General features: G+C 45.7%; 2 protein-coding genes across 4 annotated transcripts in view; both read left to right on the top strand.

The window, feature by feature from the left end:
* Positions 1 to 901: 901 nt before the first annotated feature.
* MTLN (mitoregulin) lies at positions 902 to 5,434 on the top strand. Its single transcript, XM_077814167.1, has 2 exons — positions 902 to 1,129; positions 5,045 to 5,434. Exon 1 carries the CDS (start codon positions 942 to 944, stop codon positions 1,122 to 1,124), a length of 183 nt encoding a protein of 60 aa, XP_077670293.1. The 5' UTR covers positions 902 to 941; the 3' UTR covers positions 1,125 to 1,129; positions 5,045 to 5,434.
* Positions 5,435 to 9,057: 3,623 nt separating this feature from the next.
* Positions 9,058 to 19,982, top strand: part of NPHP1 (nephrocystin 1) — a 38,251-nt gene continuing 27,326 nt past the window's right edge. For 2 of the 3 annotated variants that reach the window (XM_077814164.1, XM_077814166.1), the window contains exons 1-9: positions 9,073 to 9,209; positions 10,882 to 10,955; positions 13,434 to 13,494; positions 14,512 to 14,648; positions 15,586 to 15,811; positions 17,441 to 17,542; positions 18,373 to 18,473; positions 18,974 to 19,016; positions 19,364 to 19,448. In XM_077814164.1, the coding sequence (XP_077670290.1) occupies positions 9,084 to 9,209; positions 10,882 to 10,955; positions 13,434 to 13,494; positions 14,512 to 14,648; positions 15,586 to 15,811; positions 17,441 to 17,542; positions 18,373 to 18,473; positions 18,974 to 19,016; positions 19,364 to 19,448 (955 nt within the window). In that variant the 5' untranslated portion in view covers positions 9,073 to 9,083. Of the gene's footprint in view, positions 9,210 to 10,881; positions 10,956 to 13,433; positions 13,495 to 14,511; positions 14,649 to 15,585; positions 15,812 to 17,440; positions 17,543 to 18,372; positions 18,474 to 18,973; positions 19,017 to 19,363; positions 19,449 to 19,982 lie in introns of all 3 variants that reach the window. The other variant, XM_077814163.1, reaches the window with a different exon arrangement.

The following is a 19,982-nucleotide window of genomic DNA, read 5'->3' as shown; positions in this document are numbered from 1 at the left end:
AACAGCAGCCTTGAATCTAACAAGAATCTTACACTGTGAAACTGTCATATCAAAAATGACAGCTGCATCCCATCAATCATAGGTGTTGATCTAATCCTCTGCAGACATTAAAACAGATTACCTGCTGATGCAACTCCATTACACCCACTGGAGTTACGCCAATGGAGAATCTGGCCCACCACGTTTCTTAGGTGGACCAAGCAACAGCCAGCTAGAAAGCAATTGCCTTCACCTTGCATGTCCTATCTAAAGGAAAAGGGAAGTCTGACACAATGAAGGAATGCTCACCTCTGAAGTAATCCAGATTTAGTTACGTGTTAAATGGGTGGTCTTGATGGACCAAGAATCATTGGTCTGCTTTTTTGGTTTGAAAACAGGGATGAAACAAACATTTTGGTTTTAAAAATTTATCTTTCTAGCTCCCATGTCTGAAAACGTGACTCCGGTGGAACTGATGCAGTGGTGTCTGCCTGAATTTGCGGAGAGCCTGATACAACAGCACTAAGAGCCATAACTTGCTCCATTGCTCTGCAAGGGCCTAGGAGCAGGGTGCAAGTTGCTCCCAAGGAAGGGAAGGGTGGGCAGCAAGACATTCAAGACAACCCCCCACAGCCCCAGATTTCCAAGTCCCTTCCCCCCCCCCCCCCAAAAGGGCATCCTCTCCCGCACAGCAAAAGCCCCAGCAGCGGCCAGATCCCAACCTGCCTGCAGCGCTTGCCTGGCTGTGTCCCCCCGCCCCACCATGCACACGAGCCACCTCCGCCCGAGCTTGGGGCTGGCCGCACGGGACCGTCCGGGCGGATCGTGTGCACGAGCCGCTCCTGCCACGTGGCGGCGCGCGGGACTCGACAGGCAGGCGCGTGCCGGCGCCTGGGAGAGGCACGGGGCGCGCGCCGCGGCAGTTTGGGCGCGCGGGGCCGCCGTAGGGCGGCCGGCGGAGCATGGCGGCGGGCTCTGAGGCGCTGCGGGAGCGGCCGGTGCAGCTGGCGCTGGCGCTGGCCTTCGCCTCGGGCGTGCTGGTGGGCTGGCAGGCCCACCGCGTGCGCAGGCGCTTCCTGGCCTGGAGGAAGCGGCGGCTGCAGGCTCTGCTGGAGGCCACGCAGAAGAAGCTGGACGTGGCCTGAGCGGGGTGCGGCGGGGGCGGCTGGGCCGTGAGCTTGGGCGGCCCGGGGGCGGGCGGAGCGGTGCTGGCGGGGGGCGGGGCCGTGAGCTTGGGCGGCCCGGGGGCGGGCGGAGCGGTGCTGGCGGGGGGCGGGGCCCTGGCTGGCCGCGGGGGTGACCGGCCCGTGTCACGGACCGGGGCGGGGCGGGTGTGAACACGGTCCGCATGCCGCTCTCGCTAGTGTAGACGCGGCCAGCCTCTGACGGGTGGGGCATCCCCCACTCCCACCCCCCCAACTCAGCGTGAAGCGCAGGGAAGCGCTTGCGGAAGCGAGCGCAGATCCGGGCCTGAGGGCGGCACGTCTGCAGGGCCCAAACCCAATAGTCTCGGCTTTGGGATCCCCTCGCTAGGGCTTGTGTAGGGCTAAAAATAACGCCGTAGAGGTTCCTGCTCCAGCTCCGAGACCGTCCCCCCCTCTGGGTTTCCGAGCCCAGGCGCCAGCCTGAGCTGCATGGCTACGCTGCTGCTGGTAGCCCTGTCCCATGATCCCAAGTCACTTGACCCCGGGCTCTGGGGCTCGCTGTTGCATGGTTTTCTTTGCAGTGTAGATGTATCCTGTATTTCTGTTGGTCCCTCAGTGTCAAAGCCCTCTTCTTCGGGAGCCACTTTCCTGGAGACGGTCCTCTTGTTCTCATGTCCTAATACCAGGGAATAATTTACTATCTGTAGGTTTCAGAGTAGCAGCTGTGTTAGTCTGTATTTGCAAAAAGAAAAGGATGCATCCCATGAAGTGAGCTGTAGCTCACGAAAGCTTATGCTCAGATAAATTGGTTAGTCTCTAAGGTGCCACAAGTCCTCCTGTTCTTTTTACTACCTATAAACACTCACAATTTGTCATGCAAAGAGTTTGTTTTTAAATGTCTCAGATTTTTTCTTGAATAAGGGGCTGATCACAATTACCAGCCACTCCGAGACCCTAGCAAACTTGTATGGGTATTGGGGTGAAGGCATTGCTTTTAGCTGCCTCTTTCTGGTAACAGGCTTACAACAGTGTGGCAAAATACAGGAAAACCTCAGCATTAGGAACGCCTTGGGAATGGAGGTTGTTTGTAAGTCTGAAATGTTCATAACTCTGAACAAGACATTATGGTTGTTCTTTCAAAATTTACAACAGAACATTCACTTCATACAGCTTTGAAGCTACTATGCAGAAGAAAAATGCTGCTTTTAACCATCTTAATTTAAATGAAACAAGTACAGAAAGTTTCCTGACCTTGTCAAATATTTTTTTAATAACTTTCCCTTTTTTAAATAATTTATGTTTAACACAGTACTGTACTGTATTTGCTTTTTTGTGTGTGTCTCTCTGCTGTTGCCTGATTGCCTATTTCTGGCTCCAAATGAGGTGTGTTCGTAACCTTGAGGTTCTGCTGTACATAGTCTTAGGTGGCTAAGCCAAGCTCTTATTAGATAGAGGGAAAAAGAGAGGAACAGGAAAAAGAGAAGAAATAAGGTGGGGAAGGAAAAGGACATGTGGGAGGGGAGACAGTCTTCCAGTTGATGTTTTGGGATTTAGCCAGAGCCAATGCCTGTGGCAATGTGATCTCAGTCCCACTTTCTGTCTCAGTCTGGTCAGGACATATCTCAGGATCAGGATGATGAAGGCCCCAACAGTGTTACAGTAGAATCCCGGGAGATGGTGGGAGAGGCAGCTGTGATAGTAAAGCTTGTGGCAGTGGTAGCTGGCAGATAGCTGTTACTTTGGTGGGGAAATCAAGAAGCTTTTTTCTTTTTTTTTATCACCCCCTAATAGCCCAAACCCTCATTGTTTTGTTTACCAGTTAGGTCTAATTTTTGACATATGAATTTTGGTCCACTGATTTCTGGTTCCACATGGTTTTTGTTTACCAGGAGTGATCTTAACGCAGTCCTTGAATTATATTAGTAGGCTTTGTTTGGACTAATTTAATTGTTGTCTTCTTTTTGCATCTTTTCCCATCAATATTTATTGTTATAGGTTATTGTGAGATCTTACAAACTTTCACTAACTTCTCACAGTTGAGCTAACAATAAAGGTAAACTTGTCGGCCCAGTTATCACCAGACCTGAGACTTATCTGTCACATACAGTTCCTTATTCAAGCCCTATTTGCAATATGGAAGTGGAAGGGGGAAATGTTGTGAGGAAGCATATTGCAGAAGAACAACTTTTTGGGTAGGGAATGGCACGTTCCTGCTCCTTCACAACAGTCTAACAGTCGCAGGGATGTATCTGTTGGGTGACTGGAGACACGTTTTGTCATGTACAGTGAATTAAAAACACAGTTCCTTATTTAAGCCATAAGTATCCTATGGAAGTGGAGCGAGGGCATGATGTTTCAGAGCATACTGTCCAGAAACTAAGCATCAGGTTGATGAATGGCATGTCCTAACTACTTCAAAACAGTCCAATGGCAGCAGGGATGAGTCACATCGGGTGATTTGAGACTAATTTTGTCACATACAGCCAGTCAAAACCCAGTGCCTTAATTATTTAATTCATAAATAATGAAGTAATTAGGAATTTTTTATCACACCCAATCATGCTAACTTGATGGCATTTCTAAAAATGTAATCGTACATTGATATATTTTTAAGGTAATTTTGACCTTTCAATAAGGAACTATGTAACCATACGGTAAGGAACTGGTACCACGTAAGAGGAACCAGGAATAATGAATCAACTTCAGCCTCCTGGGGGGAAGGATTGTTTCCCTCCAACCCTACACTTCTCCCATATATAAAACTTGCTTTACTTGATTTTTGCATATGGGAGGGCGTTGTGGTTTTTTGTTTTGTATTACTGAATACAGAGAGACTATTGTATCTCACTTCAGTTACTGTCTAGTTCAGGCTAGTTTTCTGTTGGGAGCCTGATTTTAAAAATAGATACATCTACCTCTCCCTCCCCCAAAAAACTTAAACCAGTATTTGAAACTGTGTGAACCTCTGATAGGGGATACGCTTTTGTGTGGGGCAGGGGTAGGGGCGTGGAAAGGGGAGGGTTGGTATTTGGACAAAGATGTTCCTGACATGGGACCATTTGAAAAAACAGAGCTGCTTCTCTCAGCAAGGGTTTGAAATGCAACAGAGCTCCCATTTTCAAGTTTCCATGTGGCCTGACATGGGAATGCACTGCTGGCACTCCTGTATATATCCTAGTCTTGTCTGTCTTTGACTGTCCTCTGCTTCAAAATGTAGTGAAATTTTCTCAGTCAGATATTAAATGTAAATAGATCATATATTCTAGATTATTACAACATAGTTTATTAGAGCCCACTCTACATTCCTAACTGTCCAGGTTGCTGTATTGTAGTCCATAAATCTAAATGACAATCTGGAAATACTCAGTTAAAGTGCTAACAGCATTGAGACTTACTATTTAACTACCATATACTAAACTTAATTTTCACAAACTTGTCTCTTAATAACTGAAATATTGTAATGGTGCTGTAAATCGATTGATTTACCTTTGCTCTTGCATAAATGCTGATTTCTGGTTGTGAGCATACACTGAGGAGAAGTAGCTGTTAGGGACAATGGGCTTGTATTGGTACATATCTGGAAACATTTTTGTTCACACTAAAAATGTCCAATAATGGAATTTTTTTGTTATTGAAATTTTGAGGGAACATCAATGATTTTGGGTACATTTTTAATTAAGTGTTTCTACTTCAATATTTTTGACATAAAATATTGTTTCTGTCCTTTTCCCTTTGGTTACTCAATGTTCTGTCCGTCCCCTTCTGGTATCTCTCTTACTTCTGATTTTCTTCTTTTCTTTTTGATACATTATAATTTGACTGAACATTGTTTTGAGCGCCTTTGCAATTTAAATTAAAAAAAAACAAAACAAACGTGAAATTGTGTGCAATTTGTAATTTATTTCACTTTCTTTTAACAGCCTTATACAGATGAAAGCTGACAACTGAATGAAAATAATTGGACTCCTGCTGCACTGGTATCTAAACACAGTTTAAAATATGGACTTTAAAAACAAATGCTTTGATAAGCAGCCGTATTCTAAAAAAGAAGGCATCTGTGGTATCATACAATCTCATTTGCCCAAACTGACATCAGCAAAAATTATCTTCAGATGTATCAGAATAACCTATCTACCAAAATGTTATGGGGTGAGCTAAATTAATTCATATGCATTATGACTGTGCAAACCTGTCACATTATGTTTTTAAGGGTTATTTGTGTCTGTTTTGCTTTGTGACTCTTAAGGCTCGTCCTGAGCTACATTTGACCCTTATATTTTAATAAACTAAAAATGATATAATTTAAGTTACTTACTAGTAATTTGTAATAAAGTGTCTGTTAAGTGGGGAGTGAAAACACATAAAGATTCTGATGTTAAATGTTTTAGATCTTTGAAAGTATACAACCCAAAAGAGTCGGTCAAACAGATTAAGGCAAAAGCATACTAGTGTACAGTGATAAGATAAATTCATGTATTAAATCAGTAATGCTGGGGTTCTTGTCTGAAATTCAGCAAAAGTATTCATGGAGTTGGTAAGAGATCTAGACATAGAATTCTCTAACTAAGAATACATCAGCCCTTTATACTTGCTACTCCACATCATCACTTCCAGCAAAAATGCTGGACATCATGAATTAGAATCCTTGGGACTTCTTTTGATTAATTTTGGCTGGGCCTCATGCTACATATGTCAGCTATCCCTATCTTTCTGTTACTTCCATTCATACGTGCACAGCTTTCCCCTCCAAAAAAAATCTTCTAATCAGTGCATTTTTAAAGTGTTTCTGTCTTGTTCTCCTTTTATGTTTATAAGCAGATGCCAATCCCACATTGTGCCAGCATAGTTAAAGGCTATGTAGGTTCAGAATTCATCCCCTGCCCTTAGCTTTGACTTTATTAATAGGCTAATGCAAAAAGAAAAAAAAACAGACTCCTGCCCATGCCTTCTCCCCAAGCTTGGCTGTTCTTAGGATTTTTCTCTTAGGACTGGCGAGACTTAGACCAGTGATTCCCAAACAGTTTACTAAAGTGACCCATCAACTGCATTTTAACTTCTTTTTGCAACCCATTCTTACATATATGCACCCTCTGCCTTTGTGCTGCAATCTGAATCCTGGCCCAGTGCAGAGGGGAAGTTGGGGGCAAGGGGGTTGGAGAGCAGGCCCACTCTGCGCTTACCCCATTGAGTTGCCTCTTGTTCTGCTGCATTAGGCCTAGCTTTCTGCTCCAGGTGTTATAACCTGGTGCACAGTGTCACAGCACCACTCAGGTTTGGAGGGCAGCCAGGCTAAACCTGAGTGGCTCTGCGACCCCATGTGTCTGGTTGCAATCCCCAGGACCAGCCCCGCAGGACAGAAGCCACCACTGTGGGGTGAGTGTGGGATAGCCTTGCTCTCCAATCCCCTCCTCTCTGCACCTGGCTGGTAAAGTGTACGTTTGCCTAGTTCAAGGCCCAGTGATGCGTAAACCTGGTCCTGGATACGGTGAGCCATCTAGAATCTTCCTGAGACCCACCATTTGGGAAACACTGGCAGAGACCCCTCTGATCAGGGGGCACTCTCACTTCACTTGTACCCAGAAATAGTTCATGAGGTGCACCTGTCACAATGAATGAAGAGGTTTTTAACTAATATCTCCCATCAGAGTTCCAATGCCTTCTAACCCGGTGGGTCAACAAAAGAACCCAGCTGCTGGGTTACAGTGCCATTCAGAATCTTGAAATGTTGACTTTCCCAAGTTGGAAATCTTGTGTCCTTTATAGCTGAGATGTAACTTGGTTACAGAAGTTTTCTGTGTAATGCTGTATCGGGTTGATTTAGTGGTGATATGGCATACAGTTGTGGGCATCCTGTGCCAAATGGAGCTGAGCTCAGGTATTTTAATGTCATTAATTGGAAGACATGGTTCATGTGCTAGCTCAAAGTCTGCACTCACTGACCTGTTAAAATACAGTTGTACTTATATTTATTAAAAAACCTTGGGTGCTTTAATTTTTTTTGCAGTGGATTATTTGTTATGTTTTTAATGTGTATGTAGTATTTATTTCTGGAAAAGGTAAAAAGGAAGAAAAAAAGGGAGATGGTAGACATGACAATTTGGGATTTCTGTATAGTGGCTTGAATAATTCTTTGGATACATCAGCATAGTTTTTCTAAATCCGGTGTTGCATATATCAGTGTAAATACTCATTTTAGTACGATTACAAAGGAGTTTTTTCTTTCGCCTTGTGAATAACCCTAAAAGTGTTTTTAAAAAATCATTAAATAAAAACAGTAAACCCTCGTGTGGAAAGTGCACATCATAGTTTGATCTCCTCCCACTTAAGTACAGGTTGTAACTTGACAACACTATTAATTTATGTACATCTCTGCTGTATTTCCTTATCTAATACTTGGAAAACGATTAAACAGCAAATACTTAAGTGCATGAGCTGTTTAGAGCAGAGGTTCTCAAACTGTGGTCCGCGAGCTTCATTCAGGTGATCCGCAGATAGTTCCCTCTAAGTTGCGTGCCTGGGTGGCTGCGCACAAGAGAATGAAGGGCCACCCACCTAATTAGTGGAGCTGTGCAAGCATAGCTCCACTAATCAGGTGCTTGGACCCTGAAGAAGATACACATGTAAGGTGAAGTGGTGACCTTGGGGGGAATAGAAGGTAGGCGGAAGGGGGGGAAATGTGGGATGTGCAGGGCTATGGCGGCCAGAGAAAGAGGTGACTTTCCCCAGCTCCAGGGCTGCAGCTGCCTCCTTCCCAGCTTCAGTTCTGTGGCTGCTGTGGCGGGGGAGAGACCCCCCCCTCCCTTCCTAGCCCCAGCTTGGGGGCTGCAGCGGCAGGGGAGAGAGGGCACATCCATTGTATTAGAAATAAGGCTACTGATATTAAAATATGAGTTGTGTGCTTTTATTTGTAGAACAAAAAAAGTTTATTAAGGGTTTTTTTTATATAGTTCTTTTACCCAAAGCACTAACGGTACAAACAACATTTGGAAAGATTATTAAGTTGTCTGCCTAGGGTGACCAGATGTCCCAATTTTATAGGGACAGTCCTGATATTTGGGGCTTTTTCTTATATAGGCTTCTATTACCCCCCACCCCATCCCGATGTTTCACGTTTGCTATCTGGTCACCCTGTGTCCGCCAAGACCCTTTCAGGTGGTCTGTGAAAAAAAAGTTTGAGAACCACTGGTTCAGAGTGCAGAGGGAAGCAGTCTCATAGATCACCTGCTAGAAAAAAAAATCTTCTGAATATGTCAAATTAATGTGAAAAAGGCTATGAAGAAAATTAAATGGCTTCTTCCATGGCTCAGTGGGTGTGAGAGAGAAGAACTCGGGCAGGTGCAGGGGTAGAATTTCTGCCTGCAACACAGCCCGGCTGTGCAGACTCATTTTGTAGCAGGGTGGGTCCATCCAGCCTGGTCCATGCGTGGAGCTCGTAAGTGCTGTGGCAATAACAAAAAGCAAAAACAAGTTTGGCAGAATTTATTTTATAGAATTTGGGGGGATAATGTAGATGTTTATTTCTGGGCCTGTTGTCAAATGTATAGCTGGGGGGGACGACAATCCTTATTCAGCGACGGTCCCTAGACCTGCTCAAGCAGCCTTTTTCTTTGCTGCCCTTGACCCGTCAGTTATCAGGGGCAGTATTTGGCGTGTGCGCATCCACAGCCGCCTCGGAGGTGCAATCAGCAGCACCCACTGGTTACAACTCCAGGCCTCTAGCGAACCTGGACGCGCAGACGGAGAACGAGGCCAGCGCAGACTACAACCCCCAGCATGCACTGCTCACCGGGCTCCCACCGCGAGGCCCGGGGTAGGGGAGCGCGACTTTCGGGCCCCACTGCATGCTGGGATGCGTAGTCTTTGCCGGTGATTCAGGACCGCGAGAAGCACGCCAGCCCCCGTTGCATGCTGGGACGCGTAGTTCGCCTCTGGCTCCGCAGCGGGCTCCCCAGCCCTCCGATGTTCGGGACGCGCGGCGATGACGGCGTCCAAAGCGTTCGTCTCCTTAGCGACGCGATGTCCGGGCGGAGAGGCCGCAGCCCGCTGCAGGGGGCTCAGCGGCGGGGCCGCGAGCTGCGGCTGCAGGTACCGCCCGTCCCGCGCACCCCCGCCCCGAAGCTACAGCGCGGAGAGCGGCGCTCCCTGCCCGTGGGGTGTGGGGGATCCAGTCTGGGCGGGGGGAGCGGCGCCCCCTGCCCGTGGGGTGTGGGGGATCCAGTCTGGGCGGGGGGAGCGGCGCCCCCTGCCCGTGGGGTGTGGGGGATCCAGTCTGGGCGGGGGGAGCGGCACCCCCTGCCTGTGGGGTGTGGGGGATCCAGTCTGGGCGGGGGGAGCGGCGCCCCCTGCCTGTGGGGTGTGGGGGGATCCAGTCTGGGCGGGGGGAGCGGCGCCCCCTGCCCGTGGGGTGTGGGGGGATCCAGTCTGGGCGGGGGGAGCGGCGCCCCCTGCCCGTGGGGTGTGGGGGATCCAGTCTGGGCGGGGGGAGCGGCGCCCCCTGCCCGTGGGGTGTGGGGGATCCAGTCTGGGCGGGGGGAGCGGCGCCCCCTGCCCGTGGGGTGTGGGGGATCCAGTCTGGGCGGGGGGAGCGGCGCCCCCTGCCTGTGGGGTGTGGGGGGATCCAGTCTGGGCGGGGGGAGCGGCGTCCCCTGCCCGTGGGGTGTGGGGGGGATCCAGTCTGGGCGGGGGGAGCGGCGCCCCCTGCCCGTGGGGTGTGGGGGGGATCCAGTCTGGGCGGGGGGAGCGGCGCCCCCTGCCTGTGGGGTGTGGGGGGATCCAGTCTGGGTGGGGGGAGCGGCGCCCCCTGCCCGTGGGGTGTGGGGGGATCCAGTCTGGGTGGGGGGAGCGGCGCCCCCTGCCCGTGGGGTGTGGGGGATCCAGTCTGGGCGGGGGGAGCGGCGCCCCCTGCCCGTGGGGTGTGGGGGGGATCCAGTCTGGGCGGGGGGAGCGGCGCCCCCTGCCTGTGGGGTGTGGGGGGATCCAGTCTGGGCGGGGCGAGCGGCGCCCTCTGCTGGCCGGGTGGGGGGATCCAGTCTGGGCGAGGGGAGCGGCGCCCTCTGCTGGGCGGGGGGAGGGATCCAGTCTGGGTGGGGGGAGCGGCGCCCTCTGCTGGGCAGGTGGGGGGATCCAGTCTGGGCGGGGGGAGTGGCGCCCTCTGCTGGCCGGGTGGAGGGATCCAGTCTGGGTGAGGGGAGCGGCGCCCTCTGCTGGGTGGGGGGAGGGATCCAGTCTGGGTGGGGGGAGCGGCGCCCTCTGCTGGGCAGGTGGGGGGATCCAGTCTGGGCGGGGGGAGTGGCGCCCCCTGCCCGTGGGGTGTGGGGGGATCCAGTCTGGGCGGGGGGAGCGGCGCCCTCTGCTGGCCGGGTGGAGGGATCCAGTCTGGGCGAGGGGAACGGCGCCCTCGGCTGGGCGGGGGGAGCGGCGCCCTCTGCTGGGCGGGTGGGGGGGATCCAGTCTGGGCGGGGGGAGCGGCGCCCTCTGCTGGCCGGGTGGGGGGATCCAGTCTGGGCGGGGGGAGTGGCGCCCCCTGCCCGTGGGGTGTGGGGGGATCCAGTCTGGGCAGGAGGGGCGGTGCCCCCTGCTGGAGAGGTGGGGGGGGGGATCCTGTGGGGGGGAGTGGTGCTCCCTCCTGGTGGGGTTGGTGGGATCCAGTCTGCCCCCGATGTTGTGGGTGGGGGTTGGGAACAACTTTGATGTCCGAGCCACTGAGCCTGTCTGCCCACTGCTGTGCACGTCTGAATGCTGGACTCTTACCATGCAGGTGGAGGCACTGCTTTCTGACAGCAAGGAGAGGGGGGCCCTAGACCCTGCGAAAAGGAAGTACCTTTTTCAGAGGTAATTAACCCTAACAGAGCACGCTGCATAGAGGCAAGCGCACTGCTGTATCTGAAATCTAGGCTGTGGGGGTAACATTTGTGTGATGCTCTATTAGCTATCTCATGGCTAAGCAATTTGCCACTGAGAGATAGCTGTAGCCAGTTTTGATAGAAATTTTCCTAATCTATTTTGCTAATAAATTCATCTTCAGGGATGTGGAGGGATGCCCATGTAAATGAATTACTGGGTGACAGAGTAGACTAGTGAGCTGGGAGTCAGGAGACATGGGTTCTAGTCCCAGTTCTGCCACTGACCTCCTATGCAGTATTGGTCAAGCTGTTTCACCTCTCTGTTCCTCTTTTCCCCACCTGTAAAATGAGGATCATATACTGTTCTTCCTTTCCTTTGCTTTGTTATCCATGGATCGGAATCTTCAGTTGATGAACCTAATATAATTATTTTAGAATATTCAGTTAATCAAAACATTAAATATAAAAATCTATTCTGAAGTGGCAAATTTGAACTCCCAAGTCAGGCAATGGAAACGGTAAAATATGAGAGGTTGATGTTAACTCTCTCACACCACATATGCATAAACAAAAATATTATACGCATTTAGGCCCCGATCCTGCAAACTGTTACGCATGTGCTTAACTTTACTACAGTGAGTAGTCCCACTGAAATCAATAGGACGACTCTTAGCAGCAAAGTTAAGCACATGCAGAAGTATGTGCAGGATCAGGGATTCAGTGGCCTAATTAGTACCTGACTGTGTGCACTATTAGTGGACACCCCTGGTACTACATAAATAATAAAGGATTTAAATATGGCATACTGTATGTGTATGAGTGAGTTAAGGTTGCCCCATGAATCTTCTATTTTTAATATTTTTACTTCTTGTATGTGAACTAATACTATACTAGAAGCCTTTTACATTTAATTTTCTGTTAAAAATAAATAAGGAAGAGAATCCACCTGTGACACGATGGTGTAGTACAGCTGTGTTTGACGTTTTCACCTTGTGTGTGCTGATAAACACCCTAGTTGCAGTATTGTGCAGATCACATTCTGCATCAGTACAATTCTGCCAATTATATAGCTTAAAACGTAGAACAAAGTTTTTCTATACATCCACAAAACCATTTTTTTTCTTTCAAAACTGCGTAGTTTTGAAAGAAACCTGTTCAACTCTCCGCACCAGAAAGCATCATTGAGAACTATTCACGTATGCAGTGAAGATTTAAAATCAAGCCTTTTAGACATGAACAGGTCTCAAAAAGGTCTTATGCTACTTAACTTTAAAAATATTTTTTTATGCTCAGGGAATGCGATACTTGCTGGATAGAATTTCTGCTATGAAGGCTGTAGCTCAAGTATAAGGTTATTTCTTATTATTTAACAGAGCAAGGCTCCAGTCTTGCTGTGTGGGGCACAGGCAGATTGCTGCACCTGCATGAGCCCCATGGGAGTCAGCAGGGTTCGATGCAGGTGCAGGCCTGTATGCTACACAGTGCAGAACTGGGATCTACACTTCCAGTGCACTCTTTGGTAAAATATATGAGATAAAATATTTGTTAAATGAGTTCATTTTCTCAGGACAGAATCAAAATATTTTTAATAATACAATGAGACCCCTTTAAACGCACTTTTATTCTGATGTGCTAAAATGTTGTCTTTTTGACAGGTTTATACCCTGCAAGAGAAAACAACAAGTTTGAAATTGATAGTGTTCTATTCAACTTTGTGGTGCTTAGCCCTGGCAGGCATAGTATATCTTCTGTGCAGTGGATTGACCACTTTGCTCGGAGAAAAAGCAGCACAAAACTGGAGCAGAGAGATGTAGCTCTGTTCATAGGAAAGAGAGCTTGAGTAAATGAATTTCACATGTATTGCAATACCATGTGCTGAGTCTAGTCATCATTTCTCCCTCTCATCATAATGCCGTTCTTCTTGTGAAAATTATTCCAGCCAAAGTTCTGAGGCACCTCTGTGTGTGGCTCCATTGTGTGAAAAAAGACATATGGATGGCTTGTGGCTTGCTCTCCTTTTAAAAAATGTTTTGTTTTTTAAAAAGTTGTAATCTCTTTCTGCTTGTGTGTCAGATGATGTTGGCTTTAGCCTACCACGAGGCAAATACTCGTTGTTTCTTATGCTATTATTTACATAGCACCATAGACGCTTCCAGAGAGTTTAGGAAGGCAAAGTTCCTGTTCTAAGGAGCTTAAAATCTAAGGTCCTGATCCTGGATTAATCCAGGTCCTTGCACCTGTGAAAAGCCCCTTTGCCTAAGGTCTTGCAAACACTTACATGCTTACCTTGTGCACTAAATAGCCCCATTGACTTAAGTGGGACTACTCATGTTTGTAAAGTTACATATGTACATAAGTGTTTTCAGGGTCAGGGGGCTAACTTACATGTTTCAGAAACTATACACAGTTTTAGTTGTTCATACATCAGAAGAGATCATACAACCTATGTCATTTGTTTCCAATATAGATGTATGGAGTTGAAGAAATCAGTGGATGAAAATACATCTGTTCTTCAAAACTTGAAAAAAGTAAGTTCTGAGGTTAAAGCATTTCCTATTTTCCCAAAATAAATTGTACAGAATGTTCAGAGAACGATAATATTCTTAGATTGTAAATTCTTCAGGACAGGCACCATCCCTGACTTTTTGTATAGCAGATAGTCTGTCTGGGCCCTGATCTTGACTGAGGTCCTTTGGGATTAGTCTAATATTAAATAATTATATATTTTTCTGTATGCCTTATAATGTAAAGTTCTGTGGTTTAAGTGTTTCTTAACATTACTTAATATTCTAGTGGGTTTTTTAATAGGAAAATATCATGGAATTGAAGAATAAGAATATAGATTTTCACCCCCCTCTTGGCTAGATGGAAGATCTAGAAAAATATTAAGGAAACTTTATAGTAATAGATTTCAGGGCTGATATTATCTAAACAGGAAATGGGAAAATGGCCATCCCCATGCTTAGTTACTTAAATGATATCAAGGCAAGAAGCTAGAACATATTGATCAAACAAGAAGTTAAAATTAGCTGAGAGCGCTAAGGCCTGAATGCATTCAATCCTAATACTCCTCCTTCTCCGCCCCCCTCCCCTGCCCACCTCTGGCTGTTTTATGTGAACTCAGTGGAATGGCCTGATCCAGTAGGTGGCCTCTGAGCACGCCTACTGGATCAGGCCCTGCATGTGACTTAGGTGGCTGAATACTTATCTTCCCCTGGTTTGTGAATTGCTCTGGGGCCTAGGCAGAAGATAGGTGCCCAGATGCTTAGAGGGAGGCAGTACTGTGCAAGCCCAGAGGTGGAAACTTAGGGGCCTAGGGAACTTTTACTGCAAAAACTTAGGTGCTGAGTGAATTTAGGCACCTGCAGGATGTGGTGGTGGTGGTGGTGCGGGGGGGTTGTGCATTACAGTGGTGCCAAAACAAGGAGTTAGCGCCTAACTCCTTTTGTGCATTCTGGCATAAATGATTAGAAACCACAATTTTTTAATTGAGGGTTTAGCATCATTTGACTCCTTCAGCAGTTTGGTGTATTCTTCTTTCTTAGGCTGATGAGCCTGCTCCTGTGGGGAATTATAATCAGAGAAAAGAAGAGGAAGAAAAACAATTGTTAACACTCTCTCAGCAGCTACAGAAACTTGCTGCAGTCCTGAGTCAGGACAATGTGATCAAGGGTTACAATGTGTAAGTAGTATAAACAGGCAAATACATTTTAATTAGCCTATTGTTAAGAAATATTAGGGAACAGGTGGTTGCGTTTTATACCCATAGAGCTTGTTTTCATACTCTTATAAAAATGTATTCATTTGTACAGCTGAAACAGACTCATTCTCATATGACAGAAGCTGAAGATAAAATACCAAAAAATTCCATATCAACTGTTCTGAAATGTGGTCACTATAGCATTCATATCCTTTTCATTTTTGTCTTTTTACAGTATGCCCCTTCCAGACATTGAAGCATGGGCCACTGCTCACCTATTCCCTCAGAGAAAACTTTCTTCTTTATGCCCCAAGCGTTCTAGCACCAAGAACAAAGAAAAGCACAAGTTGCTAAACTGGGGAGCAGTGCCATGGGAAAGAGGTTTCTCTGGGGTTCCTGGAGGCTGGAGCCCTCTTTGCACTTAGGGAAAATTGAGGATCAGGAATGTGGGGTCAGAAAAATAAACCAAAACGTTAAAAGGGCCAGACCTGACTGAAAGGCAGGGAGAGGCACATAAAAGAATACTGTAAGTAGGCAGTCACTGTGCAGGCTGAAGATGCACAGCTCCTGTGGGGAGCAGTTTTGTTGACTGCAGACAAGAAGGATCTGACTAGAAGATTCCATGGGTTGTGGCTAGGTCCAAAATAGAACGTGACCATCAGGGGTTGGGAAAGGGCGTTTATCTGCTGGACTGCAACCCCTGCCCATAGGGACCACTGCACACCTTTAGAGTTTGGGAATTTCTGCCTCTTGTGCTAGGAAGCTGAGACCCAGGAATGAGAACCCTGCTGCAAGGTAACTTCGGAGATGCTAAATGATAAGGAAAGTAATTCTCATTTATCTGCTGTAGAATAATCTGGAGGTGACCCATTAAAATAAGAAATTGTGGTAAACGTGGGGTATCGTTTGTCTTGTGCAGAGATGGGAAATGTCAAAATAGTCCTCAAACAGAACAGGAAAATGAGGAAGAGGAGGAGGAGGATGAAGAAAGTAGTGGGGAGGAAGACGCTGAAGAGGATGATGATGATGATGATAATGATGAAGAAGAGGATGATGACGATGAATTGGAAGATCAACCAACAATTAAAGAATGTATCACAGTTGGTGATTTTGTTGCTCAGCAGGAAGGGGATCTCACGTTTAAGGTACATATATCTTTGAAAACATTATAAAATGTGTTTGAACACATACTGCATCCTCCGAATATCATAAATGACTGTGTGTGTATTGACGCCTCAGATTTCCGATTAAAGAAATTAATGCAAATCCACTGCTCTCTTCACTCCCTTCTTTCCAATTGCCCATCTCTTCTTCTAGACCAGGGGTTCTCAAACTGGGGGTCGTGACCGCTCAGGGGGTTGTAAGATTATTAGGTGGGGGGTCTCGAGCTGTCAGCCTCCACCTCCAAACCCCGCTTCACCTCTAGCATTTATAATGGTGTTAAATGTTTTAAAAGTGTTTTTAATTTATAAGGGGGATCGCACTCAGAGGCTTGCTGTGTGAAAGGGGTCACCAGTACAGAATTTGGAGAACCACTGTTCTAGGCATGCCATCTTGTCAGACTATTTTGTCTATACAAAATAGTGCTTCTGGAGTAATGCTCCTATCCAGCTGCTCTGACCACACCCAGTTCCCTGCACTTGCTGATTTTTTTTTTCCACATCAAATTCAAACTCCTTATGCTCATCTTCAGATCTCTACATAAACCTCAGCCCTTCCTATGTCCCTCTTAATTCTCTTTCCTTGTTGCTCCCTTTGTTTCCTTTTCCCACTCTTGCCCTTGTGCCTTTCATGTTCCCTTAAACTTGGGTAGCCTCTTATTTTTGTCCACTAAGCATTCCTCCATACTCCTTTGATATCCATTTTCCCATGAATCCTTTCTACACTGGTCTTAACAAAGACTGACCAAAACCTCCATTATCTGATGTGCTGTCATATGTTCTGTCTTAGATTGTGAACTGTTTGGGGCTGGGCTGTATCTTATCTTTGTTAAAGAGCAGTGTGTGTGTGCTTCAAAAATGGTTAGTAATATCTGGTTGGAAATGTTGTGATGAAGCTTTTTCAGACTACTGTTTGGAGCAAAGCAGTCAAGAAAACTCCTTACAGATGCACACTTAACAGTGAAATCAGTCCATGCTTTTAAAATCACTTTAACAAATTGGAGAATGCCAAAGCATGAACTAGCATGGTGGGGTTATGAGCTACCATGTGGCATATGGGTGTTTGGACCTCTGTCTCTTGTTTCTGGCCCTTTGAATGTGAGGAACCATCTAGCAACCACTCCTCTTGACTCAGGAGCATATTTGATAGATGAGCTCAGAAAGGAGCCTTTGTGGCCGGACTCTGTAAGGTTAAGTATCTTTTGTTTACATTTCCCCCAAATCTACCTTCAAGAACAGCTGAGCAAGAGGAAACCTTGGAGGCATATTCTAGAGAATTCTTGGCCTCTAACTCTACTGAAATGCCTTCTAATTTTTTTTTCTTACCTAAAAATAAAGTTGAGCTTTTTCCACCATAGGATATCAGGGAAAAGTAAACTAGTTCACTAAAACTGCAGTTGTTTCAAAGAATTCATGATAAATCAGAATCTGAAATCATCAGGGTAAACCGGTCCTAGATAAATATTAGATTTAAGAACAAATTAAAAGGCAGTTGCATTTTATTCTAAGACAGAATGTGACCAACAGTTGTTCCCTGAGTAATTTTTAAACATCTGAATATCAATGCATTTGTCTCTTTTCTTCTCTCTTTTCCCCCACCCTCCATTACTGAAGAAAGGTGAAGTGTTGCTCATACTTGACAAAAAGCCTGATGGTTGGTGGATGGCTAAAAATTCCAAAGGGGAGAGAGGCCTTGTTCCTAAAACCTATCTCATGGTTAGTATGCTTCCATCTTCTTCCTTTGTATTTGTACATCAGAAATATGATGAGTGAGATGTATAAAGCTACAGATGGTTAGCAAGGCATTTTTTCTCACTTCACAAAGATAAATTATATTGCTGTTAATTTTTTGTAAATGAAAGCAGAGCCCTTGAAACATGATGTCTGACATGTAAGGGCAGCTGTGAATACCTAGGAGTGCTATAGAGTAATTCATATTCAGAGCTTAAAGAATACTTTCAAAAGCTCCTTTTAACTTTATGTACCAAAGTTTTTGTGACCCATGAGACTTATTTAGGTGCATACCTGGCATTTGTGCACTTAAATTGGGTAGATGTCTAATGAGAAAACATGATGCATAAATTTGCATTTAATTACCCCACTTGGGTAGATTGAGTCCTGTCCTGAAATCTGATCCTTTGTATCTTGTTGCATTGCACTGGTTCTTCTCTCTTGTGAGAGACCCTTGCAGGGCCAAATCACAGAGCACATCAAGTAGCTACGGTTACTTTGTACTTCAAGGTTAAGGTGCCTTTTCCTCTCTGAGGAGGCTTGCTCTGGAAATGAGCTCTCTTGTTTACTATTTTAAGAGGCAAAAACTTGCTGCCATAAAAATTTTTAAATGACTGACTTTAGCTACAGAACCAAGGATAACATCATATTCTCTTGGTACCCTGTAGATGTCAGTCATTTTGTTCACTGACCATTAAAACCAGCTAAGCTCCTCTTCTAAGCTATTGAGACATCATGATGAGCGCTCATATTGTTTTTAAAGTCTGAACTATGAAGTAGGTAAAACACTTGACAACTTTAATCCTGAATTACAGGCATGCAATAAAGGAGTTGGCCAAGAGCCAAGTGAAGAGGAAAGTGAGGAAGACATAGAGGTGGTTGATGAAACAGCAGATAGAACCGAAATTAAAAAAAGGTAAAATGAGATTGCATTGGAGAAAATGAAGTGAAATGTAACCTGCCCCTTGTCATCTTTATTTTTTTTAATGTGGGTGGTAAATTATTTGAAATGTAATACTTTGTTAGTTATGTTTCTCTTGGTCTGTAGCAATGGCTTTTTCAGTACAGGGGCAGCTGTACTTATTGTGTAGATTTCCAGTTTGAACTTTGCTTTAAACTTCCAGTCATTTCTTTCTTTACTATGTTTTTTTGTTCTGCTTTTTGTTTTTTTGCCTCATGCAGCCAAAGAGTGGCTGCTGTCCTAGCTTCATAAACCCCTCCACAGAGTGCAAAATAGTAATGTGTTTCCCAGCTACCTGTTGATGGGCACATCCACCTGATGTACTAGACTTCCACCATTCAGAGACAGATACATGTGTCTTATAGGTATAGTAATTGTTCATTATGCTTCCATATGTTGGCAATGCATTCATATTGTTTTGCTTTATATCCTTTTATTCCCCACCCTACCTGCAGAACAGATTCTCACTGGAGTGCTGTTAGAAAAGCTATCACAGAGGTGGGTATACCATATTTCTTGTAATATTACCTTAATGTTGTAATGTCAGTGTAATTTGTGGCTACACTGTTTCTCTACAAAGCAAGTTCTTTGTCAGTGTGGTATAGCAAAATGGGAGATTGTGTGTAATCATCCATGAGGTCAGTCTAAGGATGTTTTGTGCTGAGAGGCCAAAATAGCTCTTAAGATAACTTAGGGGAACAGGTGACTGAATCCCAAGATTTGTGTGTTCTCCTTTGTGATTGGCTGCCCTGGGATTGGAAGTTAGGATAAGGACATAAGCTAGTTGGTGGTTAGTGAAAACTGCAGCAAATTTAGAAAAAAAACTGATCTTATGTTTTGAGCAGAATAATACCATTGATGTGTTAGCAACCATGGGAGCTGTTCCTGCAGGATTCCGACCATCAACTCTCTCCCAGCTCTTAGAAGAAGGTAAGATTTTCTTGCAGTAATTGCAGTGCAGGATTCATTATCATCTGTGATGAGTTTCTGGTCCAAATTACTTGTCTGTTAAGAAAAGTCTCTTTCATTTTAAATTATCCATGATTGGTTGCCCATACTGGTTGTATATGACTCAGTAGTGTGTAGGAGTCTTCTTAGTTTCCTTCTTTATTCATCTGGGGTGAAATCCTGGCCCCACTGAAGTTAATGGCAAAACTCCCTGTGACCTTGATGATTTCACCCCTGGAAGGGGAGAAATCTCCAAAGCAGTTCCTGTAGGCAGTGTAGGATAAGAATACTAAAAAGCCTTTTTTCCCCCTCCCCTGCCACAATTTCTGTAACCATAGCTTAATTGTGGACTTCATTTCTTTAAGAGGCACTTGAAGAATGTTGATAGCAATGTTTTTTATTAATTGTATTTTTTGATTTCCTTTTGTCCTAAGAAATAAGATGGTCTGGGTAGAAAACACTGTGTTCCATAGATGGATGTTTCCTTGTGATGATGAAATCTATAAGTAAATTGAA

This window comes from Eretmochelys imbricata, chromosome 3 (assembly GCF_965152235.1).
Source record: "Eretmochelys imbricata isolate rEreImb1 chromosome 3, rEreImb1.hap1, whole genome shotgun sequence".
Taxonomy (NCBI): domain Eukaryota; kingdom Metazoa; phylum Chordata; order Testudines; family Cheloniidae; genus Eretmochelys; species Eretmochelys imbricata.
The sequence above is the reverse complement of the archived record's forward strand: the minus strand, read 5'-3'. Positions and strand labels throughout refer to the sequence as shown.

Coding starts and splice junctions, on each gene's coding strand:
- MTLN (XM_077814167.1), top strand. CDS start 942: ATGGCGGCGGGCTCTGAGGCGCTGCGGGAGCGGCCGGTGCAGCTGGCG.